The sequence below is a fragment of the Lissotriton vulgaris genome, chromosome 2_2 (assembly GCF_964263255.1).
Source record: "Lissotriton vulgaris chromosome 2_2, aLisVul1.2, whole genome shotgun sequence".
Classification (NCBI taxonomy): Eukaryota; Metazoa; Chordata; class Amphibia; order Caudata; family Salamandridae; genus Lissotriton; species Lissotriton vulgaris.
Genome location: NC_141688.1, coordinates 75,685,153 through 75,710,667, shown reverse-complemented (window position 1 = coordinate 75,710,667; position 25,515 = coordinate 75,685,153). Strand labels below are relative to the sequence as shown.

The following is a 25,515-nucleotide window of genomic DNA, read 5'->3' as shown; positions in this document are numbered from 1 at the left end:
AGGGGCGACAGTCTCCAACTGCCGGGCATATAAAGGCTAGTCCTCATTTCTCAGGACACTTAGACAGTATATATACTTCCTTCACCAGTGTCATGGGGGTAGTGTGGATTCCAAGGTTCAAAGAGGCAATCTTCAACCTCCAGTAACCAATCGACATTCGTGCTTTCCGGGTCTTTTGCGAGTTTAAAAATGCAAGGAAGGTTTGCTTCTCAGTCATGTGTACCACTCGAATGTCATCAATATCCCGAGGATGTCCTTCTTTTTGTGAATGCAGTTCTTGCAACAGTATTCAAAAGTATTCTATGACTTGTTTAACAAGAGTCGAGTAGCAGGAGGTGTTCCCACGCTCCTGGGTGGCAGACTGCTTTTATTAATGTACATCCAGCAACCTTGTTCTTGGAGTCTTAGAAGGCGAGGGGAGTGTACATGAATTCCTTAGCACATTTCTGCGCTCTGTAAACTGTAATAACGATGTTAGTGCTCTCTAAATAGTCGGATGTAACACCTTAAGGGGCACTTAGCACTATCACATTGCCTTTCACATGATGTACAGATAATAATTCACTTCCCTCCAAGCCCACATGCATGCTATAAGAGATTGCAATTAACACAGGTTTAAGAAGAGGTACTAATTTCTGACTTGTGTTTTTCGGATATACAAGTAACAATGTTTTGGATCCAGCAACGACAGGATATAATTATCTTATGTTTTTTTTTACATTTGCTTATCGCCCAATCAGCAATCGGTGTTCTTGTGCATTACGTTCAGTAGCCTGCAGTGAATACCCGAGGAATGCAGACCAGAGCCTCTTTGAGCTTCTGAAAATGACCACCAGTAACATGAATGAGTATGTTCCTATGCTGGCTAAATGTGCCATTTTTAATGAGATGTTGTCGATTGTTTTTGGTGCTTGATGCCTGAGACCAAGGGCCTTTATCGAACGGCTTGTGCATCTTACAGAATGGCAGTCGTGCCCAGTACACGCCAAAGGTATATGCACATATCTACAACTGGTGGTGAAGTTGCTCGGTTCCATAATAGACAATTAAGGAAATATTAGGGCTGTGTTGGATACAGCAAATCTGTCTTAATGTGTGCTACTATGCAATAGTGCAAGGTGTGCCTGGGAGGAAAGAATTGATGTGAGCACAGTGAAACCCAACTATATATGGTGTATAGGGACTGTATTAAATGTGTGTGCAATGTTCTGTCTAAAGTATTTCATTTACATTTGATGAGCATATCCCATCTATGGATAGTGCTTCTTGATAGTTGCAGAAGTGGACATGATCAAAATGGTACAGTGCCAGTAATATCCTTTCATTGCTCATTAAACTGTAAAAGCTATTGTTGGCGACCTTTTTAGCAAATCATTGCGGCCTGAGGCCCCAGGCCCAACTAGGTCAGCTATGGATATAGGAACTTCTTGCCCAAATTCCTTCCCAGCTGCCTGCAAACTAGGTTGCATTTGTCTTAATAGTTATAACTTGGGCCTCACCTATGAGGATCCTCCTCCTTCAGGCTGTCTGTCAGGATATAGCTGGTCTTCTCTCCATCTTTCGCCAAACCCTGCATTTAGAGCACAAAAGACTCAACTGTGTGTTATTACACTCCTAATAAAAAAAAACGATGTCGATTTCTAAAAGAGGAGCACCTACTTTATGGTGCGAAATAATACAGAATTCATTGGAATCAGAGGTGTGATCTTTCATAATGCACAAAAAAACAGGATCAGAGGTATCTCAACCAACATTTCCCACACAGGAAACAATACATTAAACCCCCTTCTAAACATTCATCCCGAATGGATGCCCGCCTCGTCAGGGGTGTGAAGAGATATACACATGTAAAATACAATACAATACCGCTAGGGAAGGATTGCCCCACACTTAACAACAGGTAAAGCAGTGGTACACAGTTCCCCCAAGGAAGAACATATGCCACACTGAGTGGCAGCAGAGGGAACCAGACCTGCTTGCTGCACACACGGTCAGTGTGGCTTGTGACAATGTGACAGAGGGAAACCACCTTAATAACCAATCCCTAACAACGAGTAGGCTTGACATCGACTCCCAAACAACGACCTGTGCCTGAACCACGACCTCCTTAAAAACTACTATAGCTGAAACCACGACCTCCAAAACCAGAGGTAAGTGTCAATAATTAAATACAAAAGTTACAAATATATATATATATTTTTTAATTGATTATACATTTCCTTATTTTAATTACGCTACGGTTATAATAGACTTTGTATAAGTTAAAATTGTTAGGTCTGTAGATGGCACTGTAGGTTTGTTTTTCAATTATGCGATTTGGAACTGTGCTCGATGGGACTGTTCCTCTCTGGTTTTCACAGTTGAAATGGTCACAAAGGGGTGGTTGAACGTTAATTGTATGTTTTATATGAGTCAATTATTTAAAACAATGAAAATATGTTCTGGAATCCGTTTTTATATAATTTTATTTTTTGTGAGAAATAAGATGTAATTATATGTAATAGTTTTTTGCCGAACATTACTGTCTCTGTAAGTTCGTCTGTATTTTAAGAAAATGATTATTTGATTGTAAATTTAAAGTTTCCTCACTATAAATAGTTTAGATAAGAAGTGTTGTTTTATTTAAATACATTTTTTTCATGTTTCAATCTCGTGTTCATTTGAACGTAGTGGTTGATTCGGGTAACATAGAAATTAAGTACTTTTCGTGGTTTAGTGAATCGTTGTTAAATACATAGTGGTTTGGCTTTGGTCGTGGTTTAGCCTTCGTGGTCAGGCATTCGTTGTTGGAGTGGTAAGTATAAGAATCTAGGGAGGGATTTTATTTTAACAGCAGTGATTCCCCCTAGCCAGGAAAGACCTACATTATGCCACTTCTGATCCAAGGGAACGCAAGAGGTCTGCATAATTAACACAGGACATTTCACCCACTGAGTAGAATATCTTGACCTCTAGGTATGAGATAGGGATGTATCTACTCAGTGGGTGAAATGTCCTGTGTTAATTATGCAGACCTCCTGCGTTCCCTTAGATCAGAATTGCAGAAGTGGCATAATGTAGGTCTTTCCTGACTAGGGGGAATCACTGCTGTTAAAATAAAAACCCTCCCTAGATTCTTATACTTGGCTTAAACTATTCCCCTACAACAACCAACAGTGATTTTCGGGGACATTCACTACACATCATATGGGGAGAGAGAGGGAGAGAAAGAATGGCTCCTGAGTACATGATGCATGCACCAACAAGTGAAGGGGTCTGGGCCCCCACCACATCATGAATGATTACCATGCTGCTGATATGAGGAGGAGAGCAGCATCCAGGAAAGCTTGTATGCCTTTTATAGAACAGGTAAACGCTGGAGACCACATTTGGAAGAAATAATGTGCCAAATATTTAAAGGTTCTATAGCTCACTCACTCACAGACACACTCAGAGACTCATGCACTCACTCGCAGTTTGACTCACACACTCATGGAGGTACTCGCAAACCCACTCCGACACACCCACACCTACTCGCAGACCCACTGAGACTTACTCATACATTCATGCACACACTCACAGATGCACTAACTGAGACTGACACACACACACACACACACACACGTGAAGGCACTCAAAAACCCACTCAGACATTCACTCAGGCGCCCACTCAGACACTCATGCACCCACTCACGGACCCAGTGAGACACTTATACAGCCACTCCTAGGCCCACAAAGGCACTCGCACACCCACTCACACACCCATTGAGACACTCATGAACTCACTCACACTAACTCTCAAAGGTTACCAATTACAGTTAGGAAATACAAAGTAAACATCTCAGAAATTCACTGGAAATAAGGTTACAGCAACGTTATAGTTAGGTTCAGATTTCACTTGTACAAAACCAGGGAAATTCAGCCGTTAAAGTTACCTTAGTTAACTATAACTTACGCCCCCGCAATGCACTGCTTATGACCTCACATATTACATCACTCATGAGATGGTCAGTGGCATCACAGATAACATTACTGTTGACATCATCCAGTGATTGTGTTTTCTAAATGTTTATGAGTGTTAAACATATGTACTAAGCTACTACAGAAGTTAAATTAATATACTTTCTCCTACTACCGAGTGATACTATTTCTAACATATGTTATCTGAGTGGCTGTGTGACTGTCTGAATCTGTGTGTGAGTGGCTGTCTGAGTAGCTGCATGGGCTGGTGAGTGGGTGAGCAAGTGCTTTTACAGTGAATAATTGGGTGTGTGGGTAGCTTTATGGGTTTGTGAGGGGCTATATTAGTGATGGAGTGGATGTGTGAGTAGCTGTTTCGGTGGGTGGGTGAGTGACTGTGTGAGAGGCTGTATGTGAGGGGGTGTTTGAGTGGCTATATCAAAGACTGAGTAGCTGTGGGAGTCAGAGGCGTAAAGAAACTTGAGGGAGCCCCCCTGCAGGGTACGTGGAGGGGCCCCCTACGGTTTCAGTCTTGAGCTCTCCAGCCCAGCGTGTGCTGAGGTGGCCCCCTGGAGGTTGCCCCCCCACAGCGGGGGCTGCAGGGCCAATGTTATGCCCCAGCATGTGATCTTGGGGACAGCCTCAAATCTCATGTTAGGGCTGAGGGACCCTCCCTTTGAAACTGACATCAAATCAGCAGGGTTGCAAGTTTCACAGATGATGAGATTGCAACAGCAAGGCATGCTCTCAGGTGTCTGCAAGCACACACAGGAGGGGAAAGCTGAATGAATGCACACATTGAACATCCCGACCTGAGAACTAATGGTTAAAATAACACAGGTTTAGCACATGCAGGCATCAGTGCTCCTGTGGTACTAGTTAACACCCTGGCAAAGCACTGCAGTTGAAAATTACCAAAGCTAATCTTAACATAGCAGACTATGCGAGATGAGAATATAACAGTCAATCCGTGAAAAAAATGAGATCATTCATTTTTTTGTTTTAAATTATTTCAATATGAATTCATTTTACATGGAAAGGAGGGTGTTGTATGATGAGAACTATCTGGCAGCGTTTTATCCCTTCCCGTGTGTGCTCACAGACACCTGAGAACATGCTTTGCTTTTCCATTTCTTCACTTGTGAAACTTGCTGCCCTGCTGATTGGAGGTCAGTTTCCAGTCATCGGCTGGCAAGGGTTCATCATGCACGTCTCGCGAGCCATTAGACCAGGGGTCTCCAAACCGGTCCTGGAGGGCCGGATCCATGCCAGATTTTTGGGATATCCCCATTGAGATACATGTAGTAATTTTAAAAATCTGGCACGGATCCGGCCCTCCAGGACCGGTTTGGAGACCCCTGCATTAGACAATGTAGGGAATGGTCAATTGCATCAGACAAGGCACACCGTTGCATGGACGTTTTCCTGGCATTAGTGGGTACACCATTCCACGGTTTTGTAAAAATGCATTTGTGGACAACCCCTAAAACTTCCTCCCATTGCACTTCATGGCCTAAAACGTATTCCTGTTAGCCTCAGGTTGGTAAAGTGAGGGAGTGGTTCAACTGGACAAGGAGGGGAGGGAACATTGCCATTTCACAACAAGCATGTGCAATGCAATAGGTCTCGCATTTACGCGAGTGAGCTATTGGCATTGTAAATGAAAGTGCTTTTTATTTATGTATTAATAAAACACATCGTCATTTACAATGCCAATAGCTTAAACTCGCATTGCAAATGCCTGTTGTGTGGTGGAGTCTGGCTAGCTGCCTGTTTGCCTTGGGCACCACTGCTGGTGAAGGCTGGGGTACTGTGAGTGGTGTATGCGGTGAGTATATACAACCTTGCCCTGTCATTATACTTTGTTTTGCCACACAACTGGATCCATGGTGTTACGCGAGATGTCTGTATGCATGTGTTAGGCCGTGCAAAGTGGGGTCGGTGCCCATATGTCTTTTTCAACCACAATGTGGGGTTTCATTTGTCGGGGTGGCACCAAACGTGTAGAGAACTGGGCATGATGGCTGTAATATGAAAATTAAAAATCAGAAACCTCCAGGGTTCCCCTCAGAATAGTCTGGTCTGAGTGTTTCTTTCACTCTCGGGTTCTTCCGAACATGCACCAGTTGATTGCAAGGCATTAAAACACCGTTAAGTAGGAAATATATGCATATTCACAAACAGGTGAAGAAATTTGTAGTATCACCATTTTCACTAATCCAATTCTGCCCGTTACTGACAGGGAGTTTAATCCAGTAATGGGTCTGTCTCTGTTCTCGTAGTTCAAATTAATCCCCAGACATTAGACTGAGGGTCGCTCCACAGCAGCTGCTATTCTTAAACCGCTGTGTTGGTATTTCTTGTTGGTGGATAGATAGAATGTGCCCCCGTTTTTTTGTGAGGCCAGATATTGTCCAAAGTTTAGAGCCTCAGTTATAATCAGGGGCAGATTGTATGGGAAAGTGGCTGTGTGAGTGGCTCTATGGCTGAGTGAGTGGTTGTGTAAGTGGTTGTATGGGTCTGTGAATAGGTATGCGAGTGGTTGAGTGGGTGTATGAGAGGTTGTATGAGGTTGTTAGTGGGTGCTTAAGTGGTTCTGTGGATGATGTCATCAGTGATGTCCTTTGGGAAGTCATCAGTTTTGTCAACAGTGATGTCACTGACCATGTCATGAGTGATGTAATATGAGAGGTCATAAGAAAGTACATTGCGGGGGGCGTATGCTATAGTTAGCTTAGGTAATGTATACAAAAGTATACTTTTGGGCTGGACTGCTCCCATTAGAGCAGGATCAAGTCGGATTTGCAGCTGGGTCTAAACAGAGGTGTCATGATGGGTGAAAAACAATAGATTGGGATGCAGCCCCAGCGATTGCCAGTGGCTCAGCGATTGCCAGTGGCTCAGAATAATTTAAGTATCACATACATCACCTTGTGGTTGTTGCAGCTGACACCTTACGTTCAGCTGGTTTACCCAGAGGTAAGTCACATGCTTACTGTGACACTGCAACCAAGTTATACCTCACTGATCAGCCAAAATCAGGGTGAAACTGGTCCTGGGTTGCTTGTGTTCCAGTTCAGAGAGGACCTGGCCCACCAGTTCGGGCTGGACTGCTCCCATTTGATCGGGGTCAAGATAGTCTTGCATATGCTGGGTCCGAACTAAGGTAATGTAATGTAATGTAAAATTTTATTTATATCGCGCATCAATCGCTCCAATGGAGCATCTAGGCGCTACCTCCGGCAAATTACCAGATGACAAAGTGGCTCAGAGTTGGACCAAAAACAAAGGCATGCATCAAACTAGAGTTCTGGCCATGCTATCTTGCAGTTTGAATATCCAAGTTTTTAATTCTTTGCGGAACTCGGTTTCTTTATCCAGAGTTCTCAGGGCAGGAGGCAGAGTATTCCAAGCCTTTGCACCCAGTACTGCCAGGGACTTTCCTCCACGGGTTTTTAAACGAAACCTAGGAACCACCAAAGTATTGGAAGTTGATGATCGTAGGCTTCTGGTTGGGCAGTATCTCTTGAATTTTTTCTGTAGATATAGTGGTCCTATTTTGTGCATTGCTCGAAATGTTATAATCAGAACTTTGAACAGGATCCTTTTTACAATGGGAAGCCAATGAAGAGCTTTTAATGCCCCTGAGGCTGACTATCTTTTTGGCCATTTTAGCACCTATCTGGCAGCGGCGCTTTGCACTAGCTGAAGCCTGTAAGTTACTTCTTTATTTGTGCCAGCATACAAACTGTTGCAATAATCTAAGCGCGACGTTACCAGCGCTACTGCAACAGTTTTCCTCGCCTCTAATGGGAGTATATCAAAGAATTTCCTCAGGCTTTTAATTAAGCCAAAGCACATTCCTGCCACTTTTATTGCCTGCTGCTTGAAGGCAAGATTGGAATCAAACGTGACCCCCAGGTTCCGAGCAACTATGGTGGTATGAGGCGGTATTGCTGCCCTTTCTGGCCACCATTGCCTGGGAATAAAGTCATTATTAGGGCCTAGCGGGATGATCTCTGTTTTTCCTGTATTACATTTTAGGTGATTCTTCCGCATCCAATCGAAGGAGGCAGTTAAACATTCCTTGAATGTTTCTTCCCATGACTGGTTGTCTCTATCCGTAACCAGTATTAACTGAGTATCATCGGCGTATGCTACTACACCTATGCCAAAGGATGATATTAGTTTAATCAGGGGCGCAGTGTAGACATTGAATAATGTCGGACTGAGGCTGGACCCCTGGGGTACTCTTATCGTCTGATGTTTTTCCGTGGAGGTAAATTCCCCCAGGGTTACCACCTGTCTCCTGTCCCTTAGGTAATTTTCCAACCACTCTAGTACCGTCCCCTTCACACCAGATGTTTTTAGCCGATCTAATAGGATGGCATGGGAGACCGTGTCGAAGGCCGCCGACAGATCTAATAAAATCAGGACGGCCTTCTTTCCTTGGTCTAGGGCAGTACGAATGGTATCTGTCGTGTACAGTAGAGCCGATTCTGTTGAACGCTGGGCTCTAAACCCCGCCTGATTGGGATGCCATAGCTCGTTGACTTCTAAGGTGGCATGGTGGGTGAAAAATGATGGATTGGGATGCAGCCCATAGTGATTGCCAGAGGCTTAGATGAACTCAAGCATTCCACCCATCACCTTCTTGCTGTTACTTAGTTTTAAATCACCACCATGTTTGGGCATATGTCTTTGCATCAAGAGAGCAGGACCTATGTATTTCATATCTAAAATATAATACCTGTAAGGTTTAGATGATATGCAACATTGCTGACTCACCATCAATGCCTAATCACCAGAAGTAAAGTACTTGTGTGTGCATCATTTTAGACAACTCATGTTTCACCACACCAATAGACCACATTGTACTATTAAATTAGCTCTTTTTTTCACACCTGCTGCTTACAAAGCTATGAAACATCAAAATTACAACAGAACATACTATGATATCAAACTCAATAGAATTTACATGTGGATAATGTACATCCTATGAAACATCATGATTGTATTAACAAGAATTGTAGGTTAAGCACATCCTGTTCTACACTGGAATTACCTGCACAGGCAGCCCATCCCGCCACACCAATCCCTCGCCATCACTTTCCCACAAGAGATGTATTTCCTTCTCTGTCCAGTCTTTGGGAATAGTTAGTTCCACCTTAAACCAGCAAGTCCACCACCTGAAATACAAAGTCCGAAAAGGAGAAATGTTAAGGTGCTCACAGGCAAAAATCGATGCTTGACACTTAACAGAGGTTTTTTTTATGAGCCACTGGAAGGAATTAAACACACAATATATACATATATATACACACACACACACACACAAGCATACTTTAAAAAAAATTTCACTGAAACAACCAAGGGTAACAGGGACGTTCTAGTTAGGCTCCGATTTTATGCGTTCAAAACCATAGAAATTCAGCAGTTCTAGATAGTTGAGCTAACTATAACTTACACCCCTCAATGCACTGCGTATGACCACACATATTACATTACTCATGACATGGTCAATGACATCATTGATGACATCTCAAATGACATCACTGAAGACATTATCCACATAACCACACCCACTCACTTACACCCCCATACTGCCTGCCATATACCCACTCACACACCAACACAGCCACTCACACACCCACTCACTCATCCACAGAGCCCCTCACACACCCACTTACTCATCCACAGAGCCACTCACATAGCCACTCTGTCAACCACTCACCCATACAGCTACTCACATAGCCACTCACTCATCCATACAGCCACTCTCACACTGATTCGCTCACCCAAACAACTTGCATATGCATTTACACATCCGTTTAACCACTCACTCACCCCACAGCCACTCACAGACACTGTCTGTACAATACAGCCTCTCATACACCCACTCACTTACCCATACACTCACTCAAACAACCACTCACTCACAAACCCACTTACACACCCAGTCACTCACCTATAGAGCCGCTTACACGGCTACTCACCCACCCATATGGCCACTCACACACCCACATACTCACTAATACAGCTACTCACACATCCACCTATTTACCCATACAGCCACTCACAAGGCCATTCAGACAGCCACTCACAGACAGATACGGACAGACACAGACACTCAATAGACAAATGTTAAATATAGTATCACACAGTAGTAGTGCAGAAAGAATATTAATTTAACTTATGCAGTAGCTTAGTATATATCTTTAAGTCTCAGATATATTTACAAAAAACCAACACTCACTGGATGATGTCATCATTAATGTTATCTGAGATGCTATCAGTGTTGTCATGAGTGATGTCACTGACCATGCCATGAGTGATGTAATATGTGAGGTCATAAGAGCAGCATTGCGGGGGCATAAGTTATAGTTAGCTTCGGTAACTATAACTGCTGAATTTCTCTGGTTTTGCAGGAGTGAAATCTGAGCCTAAGTACAACATCCCTGTAACCTTTGTTTTCTTCAGTGAATTTATAAGGTTTTTACATTACATTTCCCAACTATAACGTCCCTGTAACATTTGTTTTTTTCAGTGAATAGCTACGTTTTTTAAATTTGATTTCCTAATTGTAACCTATAAGAGTTAGTGTGTGAGTGCGTGCACGAGTGTCTCAGTTGGTGTATGAGTGAGTGCAAGTGTCTCAATCGGTGTAATAACTGTGTGTGTGAGTGGGTGTGTGTGTGTGTATATCTAAGTGGGTCTGTGAGTGGGTGTCTAGGTGGGTGCATGAGCGTCTGAGTGGGTCGGGGAGTAGGTGCGTAAGTCTTTGAGTGGATCTGGGAGTGGGTGTGGGAGTCTCTGAGTAGATCTGGGAGTTGTTGAGAGAGAGTATGAGCGATGAGCTGTCTATTGGATAGATAATGTGTGTGTGTATGCCATGGCAGTGAGAATAAACATAGCTCAATGAAATATTTTATTTAGAGCAACTGTACTACTACAGGGCAAAGATACATTACAGTTAATAGCCATAGTACACCAAAATTTCCATGCAAAAAACATACTATGGCTTCACACATTGTACGATACAACTACTTTACATCAGCAAATCACTCCCATAATCGAACTCTACAAAGTGATGTTACCTTGCTGCTCATATTTGACTTTAAAAAAAATCAATACATATAGAAAAACTGCCATGGCATACACTATATACGCAGATGCAGAGAGTGGAATATGCCATTATTACCATTGTTGAGGGTGGGAAATCTTGACTCAATCGAGGCTTTGTCTCTCGTGAGTCGCAGTCTCTTCCCTACAATCAACAAAGTTAATAAATGGCCCATTACACTCTGCACACCTGCATACGGGATAGATGTTAATAATCAAATAATGTATTGTTTAGTTAGTTAAAACCACCAGAAAGAGCACCATTATTGTCCATGTCCATGTCTAGAGATGAGATTGTACAATAATAAAAAGAAGCCATAGTTGAAGTCAGTAGGAAGCTGGCTCTGTATATACAATACCAAAGTTAAGGTATAGTGTGTCCAGGGGATCCCCGGGGGTATAGCAGAGGGTAAATTAGATAATTACTAACAGTTCTCTTTGTGGTAGTGTGGTCAAGCAGTTAGACTCATCAGGTGGGTGCGTTAAGCATTTATTGTATCCACTCAATCAAGGACCGATTACACACACTTACAGGCAGAATCCAGACCAATTAGGTAAGTATAAAAAAGGTACACTTATGTTTTATTTCTAGAACCAAGCAGTACTTGGTACAGGTAGGTAAAATGTACTTACAATTGTAAAACTTTAAAAGGTGTAGAAATAGGAAATGGATTTACCATCATTACAGATTTGTATATACTTTGAAAACAGTCTAAATTACATAGAAATTACTTATGATTACTTTTATGCAACTTTTGGATTACATCAACTACGCTGGATGATATGCCTAAATATCACACTGTGGATCATACAATACAAAGGTAAGACCTTTCGACGTTTAAGGTACAATTTCTTTTCTTTCATACAAAAACACAAGTCAACACATTTTTAGGAACAGAAAAATCGTAACATTGGTTCCTATGGGATAAAGAGTGTTAACGAACTTACATGTAGGAGTTCGGACCGAGGAACACCAAGGTCCAGGTAGGAACTCACCAGCGGCACTGGGGCGGCCGGGTGCAGGGTGCAGGTGCCCAATGATAGCTAATAGGGGTAAGGAAGCCTTTAGTTAGGCACTGCTTTTGAGCAGGCCACTTGGCTGTGGGAGCAAAGTTCCAGGGGTAGGGATCAGCACTGCAGGGGCCAACAATCAGCACAGGACCTGCACCATCAGCGGCACAGAGGCGGCAGACGCAGTGTGCCAAGGAGATGTCAGGCGCCCTGTGGATTTCAATGGTGATCTCCAGATTGGTATAGAGGCTGAAAGGATCAGTCAGGCAGGTCTCCTGAAGGCAACCACCGATTGGAGATGTAAGTTGGGTTCTTGTGGGATGCTTGGACACCGCCGGTTGGGTCACCCAACTGGCAGTGCAGGGGTGTCTTTTGGCATCTGGTGTTTTTACCAGCTCTGGTCGAGGGGACCCTTCAGTTTGAGGCTGCAGGTGTATGCTTGAGGGAGGTTGGGGATCACCAAATCCCAGGTCAGGACCCCTGGAGAGAGCTCCTCGTGGTGTTGGGCCACTCAAACTCCGACCGTGGGCGTCGGTGGCAGGGTGGTGCAAAACTGTGGAGCCGCCTGGATCTTGGTTCTGTGTTGGAAGTCTGTAAGATGGGTGCAGGGGAGATCCTCCGGACTCTGGGGGCTGCTGGACATGTCAGGGTTTCTGCTGTAGTCAAGTTAGAGGCGGGACATGGTGGTAGGGGTGGGGCCAAAGCAGTTGGTGTCCTCTACTTCCTGTGTTAGCATGGCTCTTCGTTCCTTCTTTGAATCTGAGAAGGCAAGGTTCAGGGTTGCCCCTAAATACTAAATTTAGGGTTGTTAGAGGGGTGTGCAGGTAGGGACCAATGGGTCACTTTCTTGCTGTGGGTACACCCCCTAGTATGCCACCCCTCAGTGGGAGGGAGCATGCGCCTCTCCATAATTGTCTGGGTCCCTCATCTTCAAGATGAAGGAGACTGAGATGGCAGGCCTTTGAAACATCCCCTTCGTGGACCGAGCCTAACCTGGGAGAGGAGCCATGACACCTCTGCTCAGCCTGCAATGCCAGTGTGTGGCTGTTAAGGTGCAGGGCCTCAAGGGTGGCACAATAGGTGCTGCAGACCTTAGAGGCCTTCCCAGGTCAAAGTGCCATTGGTACCGATGGTACCTTTTACCAAGGGCTTACCTGTGGCCAGAGATGTACCAATTGTGGGTACAAACGATACAGTTTGAGGGAAAGTACGTAGGCCTTGGAAACCAGATTGGCAAGGACCCAAGGCACATCAAGTCACGTTACATCAGATATCAGGCTTAATCCTGATCCACAGTTCCTAGTTTCAGCAAAAACAAGATGGTGAAACCCTCTTTGACTGTCCACTTCAAGTGGCCCACCTTACGGGTGTGCCTTGCATGTAAGTGTGACCTGTTTTCTGATAATTTCCCACCTGCTCTCGTGGCAGGGTAGGGGGTGGCATTCCCTAGGTTTGGAGGTAAGCCAGAGGGGGATATCAAAGGCAGCAGAGGCTTTTAAGCCTCTGGCCTTGATGTTCTAAATAACTCGCCATCCTGATGGAGGAGGTGTGAACACCTTTCTCCGTAGCAAGCATTGTTTCTGGGCTCTGAGAGATCAGGCTCTCACAGAGGGTCAGAAACTTGTCTGTGGTGGCAAGCTGGATGATACCAGATGTGCCCCGACATGTAATATAATTACCTCTGCCATAGGGCTCTAAGGCCTGCTGTAGGGGTGACTTACATATAAGACATGCAGTACATTTGGGCATGCCACACAGGGAGTGCTTTCAAAAAGGCTAGCACCCATTCACGCATACTGCAATCGCAGTCTGCATTCAGTGTTTGTGTGGGTCCCTTTAGGTGGCACAATACATGCTGCAGACCAAAGCTCTTTAGTTCCCATGCACTGGGTACTATTGGCACCATTTACTACGGACTTAAAAGGGTGCTAAAGTCCTTGCCAATTGGCTTACAATTGAGTATGTTGTCGTTTTTAGGGTTGGTATACTGTTAAATTAAAATGTATATTGAGCATCCGGACATTGTGTGTCGTCTTCGTTGGATATGCGGGTAGAGTGCGGCTGGACTGTTAAAAAACAAAGTTCCTGGTGGTGATTTTTATTTATAGGTCCAACACGGACGCCAATGCGTTTCAGCTTACGTCTTCAACCGGGTATCCCAATGATCAGGTAGGTCGCTCCCCCTCCGCACAGCACCGCCTGTGTCTCCCTGCCCCAGCTGCTGCTGTCGCTGCTGAGGACGTTCGAGGCCCTCCACCACTCGCAGCCTACCACCTGCGCCTCATCCCTGGTGGCCAGTGGTAGGTCGTAGGTAGGTTTGTTCATCCTCCGCTTTATTGCTTTTATTGTATTGCCTGTATTTTCATTGTTGTGTCTGTGACTGCTGTTGTCTGTCTTCCCCGCTACCTGTACGTGGTCCGTGTCCCTTTTTCTTCCCCCTGCTCCCCTCGCTGTCCCCGTGCTCTCTGCCCGGTCTTTCCTGCTGTACCCCTCGCTGCCCATGTGTCCCTGCCCAGTTTTCCCTTCTGTTCCCCTTGCTGCCCCCGTGCCTCTCTGCCCGTTCTGCCTTCTGTTCTCAGCTGCCCCTGTATTTCTGTATTCAGTATTTTGCCTCCGTGTCACTCGTTTTTCCGGTATTTCTGTGCTCAACTCATTTTGCCCTCGTTTTTGTGCCCCTTTTGCCTACTGTTCCACTAGTTTTTTGTGCCCGTCTGCCTTCTGTGCCACTCGTTTTCCCTCGTTTTTGTGCCACTTTTGCCTACTGTTTCACTTGTTTTTTGTGCCTTTCTGCCCTCTGTTCCACCCGTTTTTTTGTGCTCTTCTGCCCTCTGTGCCACTCGTTTTTCCCTCGTTTTTTTGTGCCCTTCTGCCTTCTGTTCCACTCGTTTTTTGTGCCCATCTGCCCTCTGTTCCACCCGTTTTTTTGTGCCCTTCTGCCCTCTGTGCCACTCGTTTTTCCCCCGCTTATTGTGCCCGTCTGCCTTCTGTTCCAATCGTTTTTGTGACCTTCTGCCCTCTGTTCCACTCGTTTTTTGTGCCCTTCTGCCCTCTGTGCCACTCGTTTTACCCTCTTTTTTGTGCCCCTTTTTCCTTCTGCTACCTTTCTTGTCCCTTACCGCCCTCGCCGCTGCGTCCCCTGCATCCCCGCCCCCCTGACTGCCCACTGCCCATTCGCTGCCCCCGCCTCCCAACTCCCAGCTGCTCCTCCCTCCCACCTCCCCATATATGCCGGTCGATGTGCGGCCACGTGTAGCGGGCGCGCCTAAGGCATGCCCGTGCCCGCCCGCTCCTGGACCCCTGGACCCCGCCACGACGACCACCGCCACTACGACGCCAGCACTCTGCACGCTCTCAACTCCGGAGGAAGCCGCACCTGCTTCAAGGCCGTGAGGTTCCGTGACAATTGTAAGTGGTGTTTTCGACTCGCACGAATATAGTCGAGTCTGGTATCTATGAACCGCAAATGACGAGTTTGGTAAGTGTGCGCAGTTTCGCTGTGCTAACTTAAACCGTTCGTTTGTTATGTGGGTTTTTCATCTGTACCCACGGGTTCCATCTTAGATACGGCATCCATTTTGTCTCTTGCCCTCAAGTAGCCAGCGAACGGACGTTGTCCGCTTCGCGACCCTGGGACTCCCAAGATATTTGCGGAAGACACATGTTCTTTGTAAGTGTCTTTATGACGAGGGGGTTGCTACTGTAAGGCAGATGGCGCCGCTCGAGGCTCATCTTGCCGCACGGACTTATTGTCTCAGCCGTGCATCTCATTAGGCACGTCCCTTTGATGCCTGTATCTCGTGTTTCCCGATACCTCCCCTTTTACACCCTTTCCGATCTCCCCACTGTCTCCGTCTTCCTCTGCACCTGTCTTCATTCCTATTTTCGATCCGTTTTACTGCTGATTGGAATTTGTTAATGGTGGGAAGATGGGTTTTACAGTTGGGAACCGCCAAATGTTTCCGCACTTATGTTCCGGACCTCATGTGTTTCAAAGTGACCAAAGCGACCCCTCTGGGGGATAATGATGAGAACTGGGTTGTAAACTTTTGTGTACCATGTTGTCGTATGGGTAAAAACTGTATAAAAGGAGCGATTCACAGAACCAATTTGAAGCAGTCTCCCCAAGTTGCACGTGGTGTACTTGTCGTGACTTCTGTGTTCCCTGCAGCAAATAAACCTTGAATCTTTGACGTCGAAGGAAGTGTCCCGTGTCTCTGTGATTCGTACGCCGGAGCAGGTTACCCACGAAGGTTTCAGGTGTTGTGCCCTGGCACCGCTGGGTCTTACAGAACCCAGTCCTTCAGTTGGCGCCCAACGTGGGGCTGCATCAGTGGTACCGGTCCAAGCCCGACGATCGTGAGGAACTTCGTGTGAAATCTCCGAGGGAAGGTGCACTCCGCTTCATCGATCCTGTTGTCGAAATAAGTGGCCCGAAGACTTTTCCCGCGAAGATTCCCGCCTCCGGACGGCTGCGACGGACTGCTGCCCTGACTGTAGACCTGTTTTGGCGCCTGGCGTAGACCTTGGTATAGCGAGACGATTGACGGGCCTTCCTGGTGACGCCATCGATTTTTGAGTTAAGTATTTGTGGGTCGCTCCCACAGTTCTTGGTTGTTGACACTTTAGCGAGTGTTTTTGTTGTTAACGCTGTGTGAGTGTTTTTGTCGGTGACACTTTGCTAGCGTACCTTGTTGTGTTGTTTGACGACTGCAGCCGCCAAAAACCGAGGGTTTTGTTCTTTGCTGGGACTTGGTAAATCCCGTAACCCTTGAAGTTTGTGAAACTCGGCTAGTGTGCAAGATGCCTGGTCGCAGTACTTTGTTTAGTTGTTTCAGACCTTGTGGTATGGATTCCCGACTGGAGGACTCGTGTCCGAAACCTCCGGTTGGAACTCCCACGTATGAGCTCTATAGTAAGCATGGGCTAGGCCCAGTTACCTTTAACGATTATTGGATTAAATATACAAAGAAGGACGGCGACCTTCGTTGGCCACCTCATGGTAGCTTCGAGGCCCCGATCTTAGATAATCTAGAGATTAAATTGTTCGAAAGAAAGAAAGAAAGCCATGTTTGATGCCTTTCGGTTGTGGCGCAAAGAAGCCCGACAGAAAGAAATCAGACAGACTAAACGTAATCAGCGAGATAATGTTGCTACCATAGTGAAGAAAGCAGAGCAATTTCAGCATGATAAGGAGGTTAAGGATAAGGAAGTGTTTGATAGATTACAGCGTATGACTGTAGATAAATGTTATCCCGCTTTGCCTACGGAGTCGGAAAAGAAGGAAGAGCCAGTTGAGGATCCTTTAATGTCTTATCTTATGAAGTCGCCACCTCCGTACGTACAGGGTGCCACAGCCCCTGTGATTCTCCCTGTACCTGTTCCTGCACCTATTATTCCTCCTCCGCCTGTTCCTCAACCTGCACCCGTTCTTCCGACTGTTCCTGCTCCTTTGCCTGTTGCTATCCCTACTGCTCCTCCGCTTCCTCATACTCCTGCTCCCGCTACTGCTCTTGCCACTGCTCCTGTTTTGTTAACTCCTGCTGTTGCTACTGTTTCTACTCCTTCTCTTGTTAGTCCTGTGTCTTATTCTTCTCCCTCTATTCGTAGTCGCAATTCTCCTCTTGCGGCTAGCTTCTTTCATTCGCTCGGACCTGTTCATGGGTCCGCTGGTTCCGATGGTCCTCAGAGACGTAGTCAGCTTCCTGGAAACAGAGAACGCGTTGCGCTATATAATATGGCAATGGGTTGGATGGTAAATCCTCTTAGAAGTCCACCCCGTGTTGTCCTTGAAACCTTTTGTCAATTCAATATACCAACTCAAAGATATGTGTTCAACGAAATGTGTAAGTTTCTGCATGATCAGATAGCGGCCGATGCGCCTGACGAGGTGCTCACCGCTCTGTCTGATCTTCAGCTTCAGTTCGCAAATGGACTGATAGTGGATACTAATGTTCGACGTGCTGTTGAACGATTGCTATCTCTTCGTCCCGCTCCAATCCCTCATGCATTGTTTGTTGAAGATATTGAAAAACAACCAGATGAGTCTGGCCAATATCCCATGCGTGAAGTTCCACCAGTGTGGATGCCAGGCGATGCTAATGCTATTCCTATTATTCCGACGCATTTCCAGAGAGTATGGATACATCTCCCATGGAAAAGATCGGAAGTGTTACAGGTGAAGCAATCTTTGCCTGACCCTCGCAAAAATCCTGCAGGGTATTACAAAGAATTATCGCAGCTCGTAGATGCTACGGTAATGAATCTTGCCGATATCGATATGTTGTTTGGCAATGTCGTACCGCAACCGGTATGGGCTAAGATTCGTCAGGAAAATCACGCAACCGAACTAGGTGGTGATTGGGCAGCCATTGTAGCGGCGGATGGGTTGCAAGTTGGTGGTGCTAAGCCTGAACAGTTGATTGCTGCTCTCCCTCAAAGAATAATAACATTAATGAAAACTCTTATGCCACCTATGAGGGTAAATTGGGACAAATTGTCAGCCTGTAAGCAGAAGAAGGACGAGAGTGTTTCCGACTTCTTTACGAGGTTCGAGGAAGCATTCATCGACCATAGTGGACAGGATATGGGTACTGAGGGTGGTCAAAGGTTGTTTGTGGATAAATTTGTTTCAAACTTATTGTCCGATTTGAGCAATAAATTGAAGAATTCGGAAAGCGCATGGGCCGTTTCTACTTCGGCTCAGATATTGGCTACGGCACAATACTATGAGAATAGAGAAAAAGAAGAGAATGACCGTGCTGATAAAAAGACGAAAGAATTGAAAACTAAAGTGTTGCTCCAGCAAGCGTATCCTCCACGATCGAATCAGAATAATTCACAACAGAATAGATCGCAGCCACAATCGAATAGATCCCAAAATCGTAATGACTCCTCCTCCCAAAGATCCTCGTTAGGGTACAATCAATGTGCTTATTGTAGACAGGAGGGACACATTAAATTCAATTGCCCTGTTTTGAATGAACGTAATAGTGGTAACTCATTTAGAGGAGGTCGTGGTGGTTCGCAGCAGGCATCACGTGGTAGAGGTCGTGGTGCTCAGAACGATCGCTCAGATAACTCATCCAATTCTAATAATTGTTTCGATCAACGTGGATCATCGCAAGGACGATCTGCGCAGTACAATGTAGACGATTATTACGTCGATCAGGGAACTGACGACAGTAATTACTAGGACAGCCAAAGACAAGGAGAGGGAGTGGTATCAGTTCCGGTTGATCAGAGAGGGCCTTACGTCGCAGTTGCTACATCGGGCGTCGTTGAGCCTTTTCTGTTGGACACTGGTGCAGCGAAAAGTTCTATCATGCATTCGAAACTCCCTGGCGCACCTTTGTCTGGCTTAACAAATGTTTCCGTTGGATTCTCTGGCGCCCCCGTTAGCAATCCAGTTTCGCGCCCTTGGCCCCTTAACATTGGACCACGTGAGCTAGAAGCTCCGTTGATTTTGACTACGGGTTGTGGTGAAAATCTTTTGGGCCTGGATTTGCTTAAACGTTTGTACGCAACTTTGTATTGTTCTCCTGCGGGTGTAAAGCTTACGTTAGGAGAGAGGGTTGTCTCTCCTATGTATTTGTCTCTCGATAAGCTTCCACCGGAATTGAGTTCTCTTCCTGCGTCTTTGTGGGCGACGGGTCCAAATGACGTGGGCCTGCTTGATATCTCCCCTTATGTTGTACAGCTGAAATCTAATGTGCGTTTACCACGTATTCCCCAATATCGTATCTCCCTTGATGGTGAGCGAGCGCTGTTAGCGATCATCTATGATCTGATTGAGAAAGATGTTATTGAAGAGACTCGGGGAAACGTGTGCAACAGCCCTGTGCTTCCCATTCTTAAACGTACTGATCCTTCAAAACCGCCTGTTTATCGTTTTGTTATCGATTTACGGGAGGTGAATAAAATTGTGGTTCCTCAATTTCCTGTTGTGCCTGACATCACGGCGCTACTGACTCTGATTCCAGCTTCTGCATCATGGTTTTCGGTGATCGACTTGAAAAATGCGTTTTTCAGCATCCCGATTGCCGAGGAGAGCAGGGACCTTTTCGGTTTCTCTCTCGGTGGACGTAGCTTCCGGTTCAAACGCGCTCCTCAGGGCTACTGTGAAAGTCCATCTATTTACAGTCAAGCCTTGAAGGGTCAACTGGATGCGTTTAGGTTGCCGGTCGGTGCGGCCTTGATCCAATACGTCGACGACTTATTGGTGGCTGCTGATACTCAGGACATTTGCAAAATTGCTACGGTGTCGTTGCTGTAACATCTCTGTGAGTTGAATCATAAGGTGTCCCCTTCTAAACTCCAATATTGTTGTCAAGAAGTAACCTATCTAGGTCACTTATTGTCAAAGGAGGGAAGGAGGTTGACCCCAGAGAGAATTGCAGCAATTGCGCGAATGGCTGTGCCAAAAACTCAAAGAGATGTGCGTGCCTTTCTAGGTATCACGTCGTACTGCAGGCAATGGATTCCCAATTTTTCATTGCTAGCGAAACCATTGGTGGCTCTTACGTGCAAGGATGTTTCAACTCCTTTACCATGGACGGAAGAATGTCAGAAAAGTTTTTCTGAACTGCGTGATTCATTGTGTTCGGCTCCTGTGTTAGGTACCCCTGACTACAGTAAGCCGTTTACATTATATGTTCACGAGAGGGAAGGTTGTGCTTTGAGCGTTCTAACGCAACCTTTTGGTGGTAAGCAACGTCCATGTGCATATTTTTCCTCGACTTTGGACCCGGTAACTAGAGCATTGCCGAGTTGTTTACGAGCAACAGCGGCAGCCGCGGTCTCCATCCGACAATCAGCAGGATTGGTCATGGATAATATGCTTACGGTGATGGTTCCGCATGCAGTCGATACTCTTTTGAATCGAACGAAAACTCAGCACTTGACGAGTGCGAGGTTGTCTGGGTACGAGTTGACGTTGTTGGCAAGCCACATTCAAATAAAACGTTGTAATGTTCTGAACCCGGCAACTTTGTTACCAATTAGCACAGAGTCAGATGAAGTAGTAGAACATGACTGCTACTTGAGGACTGAAGAGGAAACAAAAGGTTGAGTGGACCTTAAAAACACCCCATTGGAAGAACCGGATGGCACATTGTATGTGGATGGGTCATGTTTTAAGTTGCCGAATGGCGATGTGACTACTGCTTATGCTGTTGTAACATTGAATACTGTTGTTGAGGCTGCAAGGTTGAATCAGAATTCTGCCCAAGCTGCAGAATTGATTGCTCTTACTAGAGCATGTGTGTTAGCGAAAGGGAAACGTGTGAATGTGTTTACCGACAGCCAATATGCGTTTGGTGTCGCTCACAGTTTTGGACGATTGTGGAGAGAGAGAGGTTTCTTGACGTCGCATGGTACGAAGATTCAGCATGGCCAGCTTGTGAATGATCTTTTGGATGCATTGACGTTGCCTACGCAAGTTGCGATTGTTAAATGTAGTGCGCATCGTAAGGTGACGGATGATGTTGGTCGTGGTAATGCGTTTGCGGATGAGACTGCTAAGGAGACTGCCCGGAACCTTAGCACTCGGATGTATGTGACGAGTTCGGTTAGGTGGCCTACAGAATCGAGTATGTGTGAGGACACTATCGAAAGTGTGAAAGAAATTCAGAATGAGGCCACCGAGACTGAAAAGACGAAGTGGAAAGAAAGCACGGGAAAATTGGATGCGAATGGTTGTTGGATTGATTTGTCGGATCAGAAAAGATGGTTGTTGCCTGATGCGTATGTGCTGGCCGTTGTGACAATGGCGCATGGGTTAGCACATATTAGCGTGAAAGGTATTTGTAAATTGTTGTCTCCTGTATGGAAGAATGATGGTATTACGAAATGTGCTGAACGTTTGGTGAAGAATTGTATGGTGTGTATGATGTACAATCCTGGCAAAGGAACCCCAACTCCTCCTGGCAGTTTTGCTCCCCCTTCGTATCCCTTTGAGGTGATTCAATTGGACTTCATCCATATGGAGAGATGCAACAACCTGAAATACGTTTTAGTTGTGGTTTGCGCATTCTCCCGATGGATTGAGGCCTATCCTCTCAAAGACAATACTGCTTTGTCTACTGCAAAAATCCTACTGAAGGAATATTTTCCTCGGTATGGAATGCCTAGAGTCGTGTGGTCGGATAACGGAAGTGAGTTTGTTGGAAGTGTGATGAAGAGTGTGTGTAAGGGCCTTGGAATTAATCAGAAATTCCACAGCGCCAATCATCCCCAGTCAGCTGGATTGGTTGAAGGGTACAACGGTACCCTTAAACTAAAGCTAGCGAAGATTCAGGCTACGACTGGTCTTTCGTGGCCTGCCGCTTTGCCTTTGGCATTACTGTCAACTAGGGCGACTGTACACTCCCGAGTAGGGCTTAGTCCCTATGAAATAGTGTTCGGCCGTCCTGCGAATGTGTGGGGGGTTCCTAGGCCAGGTATGTTCTCTGATCTTGAGTACCCAATGTTGATCGATTACCTACATGACTTGACTGCTAAACTGAGGTTAATTCACCAACAGGTTTACGACGCATTGCCGACGCAGACGGAGGGTCCAGGCCACCAGCTCCAGCCCGGAGACTGGGTGGTGACAAGAAACTTTTCACGCAAGAATAACCTGGACCCGAGGTTTACCGGACCCTATCAAGTGCTCCTGGCCACGAGGACTGCCGTTCGTCTCGAGGGACGTAAGAATTGGGTGCATGCCACGCACACCAAAAGAGTCCCTATCCCTTTGCCGGCAGACCCGTGGGTAAGGAGAGGCATTGCATCATCTGAAACAGAAACCTTGCCGGCGTTTGTGCCCTTTAGCGACGCACAGCTTGTTGGAGAATCCTCAACGCAGCAGAAAGACACTGCTGAACAATCGGCATCAAAAGACTCAAGACCAGAACACTCAACTGATCAGCAGGACGCTGTCTCTTCAACGGATCCTTTGTTTGACGAGCAGACACGTCCTGGGAAAACCCGATACTTTTTGCGATCTCGCACCAAGGACAAATAAAAGATCCTGCTTTGCTGTGTTGACGATTGCATTTGCATTACCCCGTTTTCCGTGATCAGTTTTGAACCTTCGTATTACTGTAACCTTTCTGTATATATATTGAGCTTCATTCCTTGTACTTTTTTTGCTTCCACAGCTGAGAGACTTTGTTTTTGCATACATATATATATTGTGCATTGAAGGCCGTAGGGCCGCGCGCGTACTTCCTTCTGGATAGTAGGTCTTGACGCTAGGTTAAAGACCGTCGGTTCCTGGGAACTCCTAGGGATTGACTATTGCTACACAGAACGAAGTGCGTCAAGAAACGTTGCGGACGGTCGTAGGGAATGACATTCTCGAAGCTGAATGATTTGGAGGGAGCTCAAGTTCACAGATTCAAGCTGCAGCAACTCAGTCGTACCAAATGTTTCATATTCCAACTGTTTTTATTGTTTTTGACTGCTTCTGCATTATTGGCGGGTGGGGTGTATTACACGATGTCTTACTTCTTACCTGCTACACCTACTCCTACTCCTGACCCCAATCTTACCTCTACTGCTTCTCCTCATTCCTTTCATATGTTACCCGAACACGAGCAGGCTAGACGTGTAGAATTCCGCAACAATTCCTTTATCCAGCTCCTTCATCAGCATCAGTTAGTGGTTAACACTACTAATTGTTGGGTGTGCGGGTTGATGCCACATACTACGGATAAGGGAATTCCATATCTGGTGTTACCGTATAGTTCCCAAGGGTCAGCTCGAGCATTTCAAACAATGTTTCGAAGCGCACTGGGTTTCCACCCCATTCGAGAACCACGTTCCCCCTACTCTGGTCCTACCTCGTATCAAAAACCTTTGTCGATAGCAATAGAGGATTTAGATAGTGACATCTATGATCCTTCGCTTATTCCCGAAGAAGAGATACAGGCCTATAGGGTCCTAAGTAGAGGTGAATATAGTGCGTTCACTAGCGAAAAGCAGCTTAAAAGCTCGCCTCCGATATGGGTCGTACCCCACACTGGTAATTTTTGTCTCATGGGTCGTGGCCGAAGATCGCAAGCCCGACTTGGAGCAAGTGCTTGCACTGAAAATTACATTCTGCCGATGTTCTCGTCCCCTGTGTTTCTGGCTGCCAAAGGTACATACTTTATCTGTTATGATCGTGCATACACATGGTTGCCCGCTGACTTCATGGGCTCATGTTTCATTGCAAATTTGTTGCCTCCGACGTTCACTGTAGATGCCGATTATCATAAGACTAGAGTTGTGCGAGGCGTAATTAGCGAAGAGGATACTGCCGGTCAAGAGGCAGGAGACTTTTTCAAGGGTTTCCTCCCGTTTTGGGGACCTATGGTTAATAGTAGGAACCTGAGACAGTTGACCCGAGTGGTAGAATCGACAGCTAATATTACTGCTAGTGCCCTTGGTAATATCACCACAGAACTTCAGGCGGAGAGACTTATGACGTTACAAAACCGTATGGTTTTAGATGTCATCTTAGCAGATCGGGGTGGGGTATGTAAGGTGATCCATTCGAGCTGCTGCATTTTCATTCCAGATAATGCTCCTACTGTCTATCAAGCCATCTCGAGGTTGCATAAGATCTCCGAATCCATACACGTGGATGTAGGGGATTGGACGCTACTTGGATGGTTCTGGGGCCTGATGTCGACTTGGGGTTGGAAGATTCTGATGATCATCGGAGTCGTTGTGGTGTTCCTGTTCACGTGTTGCCTTTGTGTGCAGTGTGGTCCTGCCTTATGTGGCCTCTGTGCTACAACGTGTATAAGACAACCACCTGTTACCAAGGGGACTCGGTTGGACAGAGCTATGCTACAACAACATCTCGATGGTTTGATGAATATCGAATATGATTCCGACTAGTGCTTGCCTACATGAGGGCAAAAGGAGCGTCTGAGGTTCCGTGACAATTGTAAGTGGTGTTTTCGACTCGCACGAATATAGTCGAGTCTGGTATCTATGAACCGCAAATGACGAGTTTGGTAAGTGTGCGCAGTTTCGCTGTGCTAACTTAAACCGTTCGTTTGTTATGTGGGTTTTTCATCTGTACCCACGGGTTCCATCTTAGATACGGCATCCATTTTGTCTCTTGCCCTCAAGTAGCCAGCGAACGGACGTTGTCCGCTTCGCGACCCTGGGACTCCCAAGATATTTGCGGAAGACACATGTTCTTTGTAAGTGTCTTTATGACGAGGGGGTTGCTACTGTAAGGCAGATGGCGCCGCTCGAGGCTCATCTTGCCGCACGGACTTATTGTCTCAGCCGTGCATCTCATTAGGCACATCCCTTTGATGCCTGTATCTCGTGTTTCCCGATACCTCCCCTTTTACACCCTTTCCGATCTCCCCACTGTCTCCGTCTTCCTCTGCACCTGTCTTCATTCCTATTTTCGATCCGTTTTACTGCTGATTGGAATTTGTTAATGGTGGGAAGATGGGT

The 25,515-nt window shown here is 45.9% G+C and overlaps 1 protein-coding gene across 1 annotated transcript in view; it reads right to left on the bottom strand.

The window, feature by feature from the left end:
- The window catches only part of MAN2C1 (mannosidase alpha class 2C member 1), a 362,406-nt gene that overhangs the window by 225,989 nt on the left and 110,902 nt on the right, over nt 1-25,515 (bottom strand). The window contains exons 3-4 of the mRNA XM_086959311.1: nt 9,005-9,128; nt 1,500-1,570 (exon numbers count right to left, since the gene is read on the bottom strand). Of these exons, the coding sequence (XP_086815437.1) occupies nt 1,500-1,570; nt 9,005-9,128 (195 nt within the window). The remainder of the gene's footprint in view (nt 1-1,499; nt 1,571-9,004; nt 9,129-25,515) is intronic.